The 12,382-nt window shown below is 43.7% G+C and overlaps 1 protein-coding gene across 13 annotated transcripts in view; it reads right to left on the reverse strand.

Moving 5' to 3' along the window:
* The window catches only part of FoxP (forkhead box P), a 913,334-nt gene that overhangs the window by 123,780 nt on the left and 777,172 nt on the right, over nt 1-12,382 (reverse strand). For 11 of the 13 annotated variants that reach the window (XM_070086983.1, XM_070086981.1, XM_070086982.1 and 8 more), the window contains one exon: nt 9,805-9,927. The exons of 1 other annotated variant lie outside the window; for it this stretch is intronic. In XM_070086983.1, coding sequence (XP_069943084.1) covers nt 9,805-9,927 — 123 coding nt within the window. The remainder of the gene's footprint in view (nt 1-9,804; nt 9,928-12,382) is intronic. One more of the 13 variants, XM_070086973.1, reaches the window with a different exon arrangement.

A 12,382-nucleotide genomic window follows, 5' to 3' on the forward strand; every position in this document is an offset into this window, starting at 1 on the left:
ATAGATAAATTAAAACCTAACAAATCCCCAGGCCCTGATGAACTGTATGCAAGGGTTCTAAAGGAATGTAAAGAGGAGCTTAGCACACCTTTGGCTAATCTTTTCAACATATCACTACAAACTGGCATGGTGCCAGATAAGTGGAAAATGGCAAATGTGATACCTATTTTCAAAACAGGTGACAGGTCCTTAGCTTCGAACTATAGACCAATAAGCCTAACCTCCATAGTGGGAAAATTTATGGAATCAATAATTGCCGAGGCAGTTCGTAGCCACCTTGAAAAGCATAAATTAATCAACGAATCTCAGCATGGTTTTACAAAGGGGCGTTCCTGCCTTACGAATTTATTAACTTTTTTCACTAAGGTATTTGAGGAGGTAGATCATGGTAATGAATATGATATTGTGTATATGGACTTCAGTAAGGCTTTTGACAGGGTCCCACATCAGAGACTATTGAGGAAAATTAAAGCACATGGAATAGGAGGAGAAATTTTGTCCTGGATAGAGGCATGGTTGACAAATAGGCAGCAGAGAGTTTGCATAAATGGGGAGAAATCAGAGTGGGGAAGTGTCACGAGCGGTGTTCCACAGGGGTCAGTGTTGGGCCCCCTGCTGTTCACAATCTACATAAACGACATAGATGAGGGCATAAAGAGCGACATCGGCAAGTTTGCCGATGACACCAAAATAGGCCGTCGAATTCATTCTGACGAGGACATTCGAGCACTCCAGGAAGATTTGAATAGACTGATGCAGTGGTCGGAGAAGTGGCAGATGCAGTTTAATATAGACAAATGCAAAGTTCTAAATGTTGGACAGGACAATAATCATGCCACATATAAACTAAATAATGTAGATCTTAATATTACGGATTGCGAAAAAGATTTAGGAGTTCTGGTTAGCAGTAATCTGAAACCAAGACAACAGTGCATAAGTGTTCGCAATAAAGCTAATAGAATCCTTGGCTTCATATCAAGAAGCATAAATAATAGGAGTCCTCAGGTTGTTCTTCAACTCTATACATCCTTGGTTAGGCCTCATTTAGATTATGCTGCACAGTTTTGGTCACCTTATTACAGAATGGATATAAATTCTCTGGAAAATGTACAAAGGAGGATGACAAAGTTGATCCCATGTATCAGAAACCTTCCCTATGAGGATAGACTAAGGGCCCTGAATCTGCACTCTCTAGAAAGACGTAGAATTAGGGGGGATATGATTGAGGTGTATAAATGGAAGACAGGAATAAATAAAGGGGATGTAAATAGTGTGCTGAAAATATCTAGCCTAGACAGGACTCGCAGCAATGGTTTTAAGTTGGAAAAATTCAGATTCAGGAAGGATATAGGAAAGTACTGGTTTGGTAATAGAGTTGTGGATGAGTGGAACAAACTCCCAAGTACCGTTATAGAGGCCAGAACGTTGTGTAGCTTTAAAAATAGGTTGGATAAATACATGAGTGGATGTGGGTGGGTGTGAGTTGGACCTGATAGCTTGTGCTACCAGGTCGGTTGCCGTGTTCCTCCCTTAAGTCAATGTGACCTGACCTGACTAGGTTGGGTGCATTGGCTTAAGCCGGTAGGAGACTTGGACCTGCCTCGCATGGGCCAGTAGGCCTTCTGCAGTGTTCCTTCGTTCTTATGTTCTTATGTTCTTATGACTTCACAAGGCTTCCCCCCGTCTCTAAATACAGCCGTGGCAATAAGCGGCGGTCGCTAATTCCACCGCAACGTGTCGGCAGTCAGCCTGAGGGTGAAGCTGAAGGAAGTACTGATACATAACGTATATTTAGAGCGGGGAAAAAAAACAGACACTCAAATGCTGTATAATGCGATTCTTTATATCACTCGATAGAGTCCACTGTGTGGGCGAAACGATGCCAATAAGTGTTCGCATTATACTGCATATGTATTTCTCTCTTTCCACCGTGTCGGTATTTTGTTCCGTTTATCTTTGAAATATATTTTGATGAGTTCGGGAAGTTTTTCTACTCCCGGAGCCCGGCCATAGGCCAGGTTCGTCTGCTGCTTGCCTGGTCAACCTGGCTGTTGTTGCTGGTGGTTCCCTAGGGTAAGGTTGCCAACGTAGTTGAGGTAAGGTAAACAGAAGGGTGGTCGAGTGGTTTGAACCGTGGTCCGTAAATTAATAGTCCTACGTTCTTATGCTAATTCATCGACAATCGTTAATTACAACTTAATCTCAGTTCATAACAATACGTAAACACGACCCAATGCCATAAACAGCGAAACTGTGTCTTATTTACGTAGGTGAGGGTAAACCAGTGGTCCTTAACTAGTTACAGGTCATCATCTGACCAAGACCTGGGTCAGGAGACACTCATCCTGTCTCCTGACACCAATAAACCACCAGCAGCAGCAGCACCAATGATACGTCTGCAGCGCAGTGCGGTGTATTCTTTTGTAGTCACTACAGCCGTGACGGCCAGAGCAACTCACAGACATTAATATTCACTGTGCTGCTCCAGAGACGGGTATATCAACCCGTCCTTATACTATGAAATTATTCTCACAGATTTCAACGTTTCCTGGTTATACGTTGCCAGACTATTGTAACCGGTTTTTTTAAGTGTATGTAATGTATTCCAACTTAACTCAACCTAACTGAACCAAACCTAACTATATTACCCCTAACATAAAATAGTATTTGAAGAGTTTCAGTGATAGTCAAGAAATTGACGCTAGGATCCTTGTAAGGTAATGACAACAGCAAAATAAGGACAGGATGAGTAACAAAAGTTCGTTTCTGAACGCCTTTTACCTAACGTATCAGAAAAACGTGTGTCTATACACAATACCCAATCACAGCTGTCTGCCCGAGATGTAAGGATAAGACAGAGGACGTCAAGTACGTTCCTTTCTTACGTTAATGTAAATTAAATCTGATTAGGTTATGGTAACCAAGGTTAATCGCGTTTAGTGTAGACAATAAAATGTTACAGGCAAGGTCATCCAGAGGCAGCGCAGCCAAGGTAAACACACGATATACTGTAGTACACTAAATTATTAGAACAACACTGTTGTGTGAGCACGGACTGCAGCAGCGCACAACTCAGGCTATTACAGTGGACAATGAACAAAATGAACTCGAGTCGTGAGTGTGACTCAATAAAACAGTCACTAGAGACAGTACCAGGATCCCTGGCATGCGTTCCCTGGGAACTGATGGAAGAGACGAGGAAGATTTCTGGTGAAACACAAGCAAGGAGGACTTTATATACACACCAGCAAGATGGTACTTCACAGAAGCACAATAATTTAGGGAAAACAAATCCTGCCCAATGAACCTACTGGAAGTCTACGAAAGGTTAAGGAAAATCAGGCATGAGCGAGGAGGATTAGTCGAGAACTGTACTGTCTTAAGACAGTAGGCAGTCGACCCTGACTTATCGGAGACTGATGCAAGCATGAGCTGGGGTCACCAGAAGTGTGCTTCAGCGCTTCAAGAAGTACTTAAAAGGATGAAGAGGTAAGCGATGAAGCATCAAAATGGATAAGGATCAGTTCTGTACTATTAATGAATCGACTATGTCCTTGTCAACTGTTTATCTGGCTAGAAAGATCACCAGTCTGCTTACTCAGTAAATATTAGTTTAAATACCTTCAGTAACATTTTTTTTATTGTATTGTGTGACTAACACTTGTAGGTTCAATTTATTTATGTGTTACTACAGCAAGCATTTACGTATCACGCTGTAAAGTTACGGGAGTGTGTCGTGACATATCGATTCGTTCTCAGACCTGATATATCTGAAATTGATAGCTGAACTGTCTCTCAACATCTTCCTGGATTCGTCAGTGTTATTCGATACAATTCGTTGCGAGTACATGGCTATGGCTGACACCATAAAGCCCACCATGTGGGCGAAACGTTGTCAATAAAGGACTGCATCATACTGCATTTGCGTCTCTTTCTCCATCGTATCGGTACACTATACCATTTGATTCCAATATATTTAGGACACCTGTAAAAATATAGTCATTATCAGGACGAGGGCGCAGACACTGCTTCCCTTTCAAAGCCAGGTTTTGGGCAGGCAGGAGGTAATGGGGGGAAGTGTGTGGAGAATGTCTAAACAGTGATCTTGTGTTGTAGAAGTGATACAGTGAAGCTGGCAGTTTTCTGGAATGTGTTTAATAAGTGTTGTTACGGAGTGCTGTGGAGTTAACCTGACGTGCAGCGGCCGGCGTTCAGTTTTCCCAGGGTCTTCTCAGACCTTGTGTATGATACCAAGACAGGTTTCCTGGGTATATGATGGCAGTTTATAAGCAGAAGTTGACAATACGTTTTAAGACGTACGAATCATAACCTGGTAAAGTAATCAATCCTTTTGCTATCTTGCTGTAATGAGTTGCATCAGTTTAATCCTGATACCCCGTGTGTGTTTGTCGCTAACGTTCCTGTGGTCGCCATTCAGTCGTGCTGTATATACTTTTTATTGTTTTATGTTACAGTAGTTATCTATATTATCTAGCGCCCAGGCGCATAACCTAAGTAACAAATTAAGTTCACAGTAGGCAGCGCAAAAATGTGAAAGATACACAAGTGGAGGATAAGGCAAGAAATCACAAGAACGGTTTGACAAAACTGAAGACTATTTCAACCAGTAAATGCTGGGGTTCAACCCCAATAAGAGTAAAATAATGAGAACAAGAGGTGGGGAAAAGGCCACTAATGACGGTGTATCACCCGTTAATGAAGCAACACCAGAATTCCTATAAAGGAACCTACAGACGAACAATCTTACTTTATATGTCTCCTCAAGTCCACATGCATCAGGTAATCTTTGCGGCGTGTACAAGATTGTCAAATGTACTAACTGCCTTTAGAAACCTAAACAAGAACTCGGTGAAGAAGCTGTGTACCATGAGCACGCAGCACCGGTGTAGAGCCCACATTAGGTGGACGCAGTATAGTAATACCGACAAACTGAAGGTATGCGCTGGTCAAGACATTAAGGAAACGTTTCACAACAAGTGGCTTCTTCAGTCCTAGGATTGAAACCACTAATGGCGAAACGTTTCCTCAATAAATGCTTTATCAGTGTATACCTGTGTCACCTACAGTCCGCACTAGACTGGTCCCAGAGATAAGACAGAAGTGTTACGAGGAATGGCTAAGCGAACATAACCTCATGTGACCTGAAGAGCGAAGTGCCAGGGAAGCCATAATCACAACATACACGGGACGCAGGAAGCGCTGACGGGGTTTTCAAGGAAAATCTGACTAGGAAGGTATTTGAACAAGAGGGCATAGCTGAAAGCTGAATGAGCCTCAGAGACGTTAGAAATTCATTTTTTTTAATGAAAGTGTTGTGAATAAAGGGAGGAGAGCTGATTGGAAAGGATAGGATAACATTCGAGAATCTGGGCATCACCCACGCCCGTCGTGCCTACAGTAGGTAATGGAAAAGAGGAAAAAGGGCTCTCCTGGAGGAGAACCCAGCGAAGTTGCGTCACAAACGTACTGGAGGTCTCCGACAGGATGAACCTAAGCTGCGATTCCCTTCCTTGGCTCAAACCCGATTACTTCTCATTTCTCAAACACCGTATGACCCATGCAGGGTAAAAAGAGAGCAAGCAGGAATGGTGATGTTGGGTAAACCACATGTTCTCATGACTTGCGAAATCGTAAAGACACCATTTACAAACAACCCACTGAACAGTGGTCGAACCCGCGGCAAACAAGTCATGAAATTAGGAAGCCGGTACATTATTCATTGTACCTCAAGGAGACAAACCTATAAACTGCAATTGTAGGTAGGGAGCATAGCGAAAACCCTTCCCTGGATCAAGTGATACTTAAGGGCAAGGAGACAATTAAGGTCTTAGAGCTATGGGATGACAAGTGTGAATAGTGGTGTCCCAAAGGGTCCCGTCCTGTGACCGGGACTGTTGTTGATATAGGTAAATGACATGCCTGATGAGAGGGAGTCGTATATCTCCCTGTTTGTGAATGAAGCTAAGTCAACAAGGAGAATAAATATAATGAAGAAGACAGGGAGAGCCTACAAGAAGACCTGTACAACTGATAGAGCAAGTGACTTTTCTTTTATTTTAATCGCAAGAAACTTATGATTATGCAAACATAAAAAAATATAAGATTTTACAAAGAACACAGACTGAGGGACAGCCTACACAATTCAGAGAAAGAAAAGAACCTCGGGTCAAGCATTACACCAACATATCACCAGTGGCGGAAATCATGAGCTATATATACAACAATTTCATGGCTATATAAGAAATATAAGAAGTATCTGAGACTTATAGAATACACGCCACCAGTATGAAGCCCTAACCTGAACATATAAAAAAAAACAGAGAAGCCCAGATATTTGCTACGAGACTAGTCTCGGAGTTAGAGGAATTATTTATGAAGAAAGGCTAAGAGAAGCAAGCCTTGGCATACTAGAGGGGATAATCTGAGGAAATTTTATCACGATGTAAAGTATACTCAGAGGTCACGAGACTGAAATAAGAGAACTGGGAGATAAGGTGTGTGTGTGTGTGTGTGTGTGTGAGAGAGAGAGAGAGAGAGAGAGAGAGAGAGAGAGAGATAAAAACACAAATGAGTTACAGGGACGTCGGGACGTACTTCTTCAGCTTAAGGGTGATTAGGAAGTGGAACAATCTGGATGAATAATTGGTAGAAATTCTATATACAGTTTGATAAGTATGATAGGACCCAAGAGGCATGTTGGTAGTCCTCCTTATGTATGAAGGGAAGAAGTTAAAAAGTCTTGGTCTCTTCATACTAAATGACTTTTACATTAGTGTACTTACTGCGACTCTACTTTTCATTGGGGTTTTATGCGCCGCCTGCCAAGCTTCCTATTTTCATGGGGAACGATCTGTGTGAGCAGATTTGGGATCAGTCTCTCTAAAATTTTCAGGTGTAGATTATAATGTATCGCTCTAGCCTATGTTCCAAGGAGTACAGATCCAAGGACTCGACTCCTCGATTTGTTTGCAATTTCATTTGCCTTGAACGGGGCTGATTACAGCAGTACTCCAGGCTAGACACACAGACAAAGACACAGACACAGACACAGACACAGACACTAGACACACACACACACACACACACACACACACACACACACACACACACACACACACACACACACACACACACACGTTTACAATTATTCACCGCTGTACGTGACTAAGAAGGCTGTTGTGTTCTAGTGGTCTTCCCGCACCACCTTGCTCTCTCCCCGCCGCCACCACGCTAACCAACATTTACCCGTCCTTTACCGAAGCTCACTAGCGCTAAAATGACGTTTACTCGCGATCACCGATAGTCTGAACTGCCAGAGACCGTGATTAGAGGTCGGAGAATCAAGCCTACGGAATCGCTCTTAGTGCTGAAAGAGCCAGATGGTTTTAGTCCTACTTGCAAAAAAATTGGATGCTCGCTCCATCACCACAAGTCAATGGACGTTAAAACTAAACTTGTTCACTTAAATAGCTAGTCAGGTTCATCCAGAAAGCTTACTGAGCATTTCCGTTATCAACAGTGAATCTGTTCCTTTGATATACCTTTGATGAGTTCCGAGAGTCTCACTACTCTCAGAGCCCGGTCATGGGCTAGGCTCATCAGCAAATTTCCTTGAACCAATTTATAACGCCTTCCACCCAACTATTAAATCTGCCGAAACCGGATAATGCTCCAAAACAATGTGCAAATAACCGATGATGGTGAACTGCGTAATTTTAAGGCTTAATACTTTATTCAATTTTTTGAAACACGCTCTGAAGCAAGTTCAAATATCGCGTTACATTGCGCATATTTCTGCATTCTCTAGACAATATATATATATATATATATATATATATATATATATATATATATATATATATATATATATATATATATATATATATATATATATATATCAGTTATTCTATACTAAGTAAGGTTAATCTAAGTTAATCTGCGTTAATGCCCAATTATTTGCACGAAGAGAAGAGAAACCCCCGGGGAGCGTACACTACGATACAGTCTGGTAATCACTGTTTAAGGCCAGTGTAACAGTCACCCATCTGACTGCTTTGGCAATAGCGAAATACTGGAAGACGGACTGTATCACCAGGTGTGTGTGTGTGTGTGTGTGTGTGTGTGTGTGTGTGTGTGTGTGTGTGTGTGTGTGTGTGTGCGTGTGTGTGTGTGTGTGTGTGTGTGTACGCCAAACGCGTGTTCGCCAGAATTGTATTCTCCGGAAGTGTGTTCGTCAAACGCGTGTTCGCCAGACATGTGCTCTCCAGGAATGTTCTCCAGACGAGTGTTTGTCAGATGTCTGTTCTCCAGAAGTGTGTTCCCCAGACGTGTGCTCGCCAAATCAGCACATTGTCTACCTCGCTTACATGCGTCAATGAACGAACGATGAGACAACCAAAACAAGAATTAATTATTCTATTTATATTCGATTACTTTACTCTACCTGAATTATCTTAAATTTACTAATATTTATCAATAACAAAATTATATAAACACCAAGTACCGTCTGGTAGATGGTAATAGGGATGGGGGAGAAACACAAGCGCTATATCGCCACACCTGTGTTCGCTACACCTGCGTCCGCTATACCTGCGTCCGCTAAACCTGCGTTTGCTAAACCTGCGTCGGTTAGACTTGCGCCAGCTAGACCTGCGTCCGCTAAACCTGCGTTCGATAGACTTGTTCAATGCACTTGCGTTCGCAAGACTTGCTAGCTAGATTATCGCACTACCGTGCGCTAGGCCTGTGTCCGCTAAATCAGCGACCGCTAGGTCTGTCTCCGCTAAACCTGCGTCCGTCTAGATCAGTAGCCGCGGTCCGCCAGAAATGTCTTGTTCATTACGTCTATGTCTACCTGGAGGTTATTCCGGAGATCAACGCCCCCGCGGCCCGGTGCACAACCAGGCCTCCCGCTAGACACGCTTCTGCTCGGCCTTCTGGCTAGACTATTGCCCGGTAGGCCTGTCCGGTCTGATAGACCTGTTCGTTAGTTTTGCTTGTATCCGCTAGACCTATTCACTAGCTTTGTATCCGCTAGACCTGTTCACTAGCTTTGTTTGTATCCGCTAGACCTGTTCACTTATTATTATTATTATCATCAAGGGGGAAGCGCTAAACCTGGAGGATTATACAGCGCCTGGGGGGGGATGGGGAAGGCATTCAGGCTTAATTCGGGGAACTGGAGCACAGATCCAATTCCCTAAATCAAGAGCCCCTCACCAACATCAAGGAACCTTCCTTGAGGGGACCTGTTCACTAGTTGTGTCCGCTAGCTTTGTTTGTGTCCGCTAGACCTGTTCACTAGTTGTGTCCGCTAGGCCTATTCGCTAGCTTTGTTTGTGTCCGCTAGACCTGTTCACTAGTTGTGTCCGCTAGGCCTGTTCGCTAGCTTTGTTTGTGTCCGCTAGACCTGTTCTCTAGCTTTGTTTATGTCCGCTAGACTTGTTCGCAAGTCCTAAGTCCACTAGACCTCCATCAGCATTTGGTACACGTGCGTTCGCTGGACATACGTTCGCCTGACGTGTTTTCTGGACCTGCGTTCACTGGACATACGATCGCTCTATCTGCGTTCGCTGGACATACGATCGCTCCATCTGCGTTCGCTGGACATACGATCGCTCCATCTGCGTTCGCTGGACATACGATCGCTCCATCTGCGTTCGCTGGACATACGATCGCTCCATCTGCGTTCGCTGAACATACGATCGCTCCATCTGCGCTCGCTGGCCATTAGTTCGCATGCGACCCATGAGACTTCAAATATGCTTCAGCGACGTGCCTTACCTTGTCGGGTGTCTGCATGAGCTGCGTCTGCTGTATGAGGTTGACCTGCAGCTGCTCTTGAAGCTGCTGCAGGATCTGCTCCAGCTGTTTGCGTCCCAGCTCCGCCAGCTGCTGGTGTTGCTGCTGTTGGGAAATAGCAAAGTATTATCCACAAGAACTCGTACAAACGCACTCATGAAGATGTGAAATTGCTGCACGAACTACCGCCTTCGACGAAGTACGGATACTACGGCATCAGTTACAAAACAAGGTTTTACTGGGACGATGTTTCGCTCTTCGTAGAGATTTCATAAAGCGAAACGTTGTCCTAATAAAAGATTGTTTTGCATGTGAAATTAGCCAGCTTTTTCAAAATAGTCAAATTAGTTTAAAATATACAAAATAAGATGAAGGTGCGGGGTACTTCCATGAACGCACGCACACACACGCACGCACGCACACACACACCACACACACACGTGATGTGCACACAAGGGCTCGATTCCACGCAGACGCGCACACACGCAAACACAAGCACGCGCGCGCACGCACACACACACACACACACACACACACACACACACACACACACATACACACACACACACAGACACACACACACACACACACACACACACACACACACACACACACACAAACACACACACACACACACACAAACACACAAACACACACACAAACACACACACACACACACATACAACAGGCCTAGGAGCTGGAGCTGAATGGCCGGAGCCAGGAGCTGAGTCTCGACCCACAACCACAATTCGAGCTGAATGGCACACACACACTCGACCCTGCAACCACAATTCGGTGAGTACACACACACACACACACACACACACACGCACGAATGCACACACTGGAAATTTATACTTATAATAAGTGTACGAGAGGAGACACCAGGAGCACAACTCTATTCCCGTAACTACAATAGGTAATTACATACACCTCACATCGTCAACACCTTGTTTGAGCGCCCTCTATTGTACAGCGGAGGCACCTGTATCACTGGATGATGGGGGAGACGGGGCGGGGATGGTGGGGAGGAAGGCAAGGGGGGGAGATAAAGGAAGGGGGGAGATGGAGTAGAGGGGGAGAGATGGGGAAGAGGAGGGGGAGGAAGAAGTAGAGATGGTAGAAGGGGGTAAAAACCTGAAAGGGAAAACAACTTAAAGAACAGCGCCTCCTCAAAAGGGGGGAGGGGGGACCCTTCTCCCACACCCCCTTCACTTAATTACCCTCGTAATTACCAATCATGCAAATTTGCACGATTGGTGATTACCAGGATGACTGGCGATTACTTATGTTCACTGCTACAAACATTCGTCGTAAAACGCACGTTCACTTACAACAGTTAGAAGACGCTTAGACGAACACTAAAAATATATTGGAGCACATCAGCGGATTGCTATCCAAAATGAAAAGCAATATATACATGTATTATTAATGGTAAAAACTAACTAATAATAATAATAATAATAATAATAATAATAATAATAATAATAATAATAATAATAATAATGTGAAGCGACTACAACTAATAATTATTATAATGAAATATTATTAATAGGTAATAATAATAGTAATAATTATTATACCAGTAATGACAATAATAATATGAAATAGGAATATTTTTGTATGAAGGAATAAGAAGCGAGAGCACTATAGAGTAGGCAACACACGGGAGTACTATAGTTGAGGCAACACACGGGAAGAGTATGCGCCACACATGTTAAGTACTATACAGCATGTAACACACGGGTAGAGTACTATAGAGCATGTAACACACGGGAAAAGTACTACAGAGCATGCAACACACGGGAAGAGTACTACAGAGCATGTAACGCACGGGTCGAGTACAGACCACGCAACGCACGGGTAGAGTACTACAGAGTATGCAACACACGGGAAGAGTACTACAGTGCATGTAACACACGGGTAGAGAGTACAGGACTAGAGCTGAGGCAACACACGGGAAGAGTATTCACCAGACCACACTACAACCACTAACACTGCTGATAACATGATGATAACACCACACCACCGAGCTGACAACTCACTCTGCTCAAGTTAGCGTTCGTCAACCCTCGGCGACTGTTGTGCTTAATAAGCCTGCACGTTAAGGCTCACTGTGAACCCTCAGGTCATGTTGCCCTTAATAAATCTGCACGTTAGGCTCACTGTGAACCCTCAGGTCTTGTTGCCCTTAATAAATCTGCACGTTAGGTTCACTGTGAACCCTCAGGTCTTGTTGCCCTTAATAAATCTGCACGTTAGGTTCACTGTGAACCCTCAGGTCTTGTTGCCCTTAATAAATCTGCACGTTAGTCTCACTGTGAACCCTCAGGTCTTGTTGCCCTTAATAAATCTGCACGTTAGGCTCACTGTGAACCTTCGGCGGTTGTTGCGCCAGGCTCTCTGGGAAACCATTTACATGCATAAATACACTTTTCACCGTAGGGTGTCAAAGAGACGTTCATTTTCGTGTAAATTTACTGCAGTTTTCACCAACTAAGTTTTGGAAAGATACTGAGAAGGGCATTTACGCGTGTAAACAAACTTTTACCAACGATGC

Source organism: Cherax quadricarinatus, chromosome 20, assembly GCF_038502225.1.
Source record: "Cherax quadricarinatus isolate ZL_2023a chromosome 20, ASM3850222v1, whole genome shotgun sequence".
NCBI lineage: Eukaryota > Metazoa > Arthropoda > Malacostraca > Decapoda > Parastacidae > Cherax > Cherax quadricarinatus.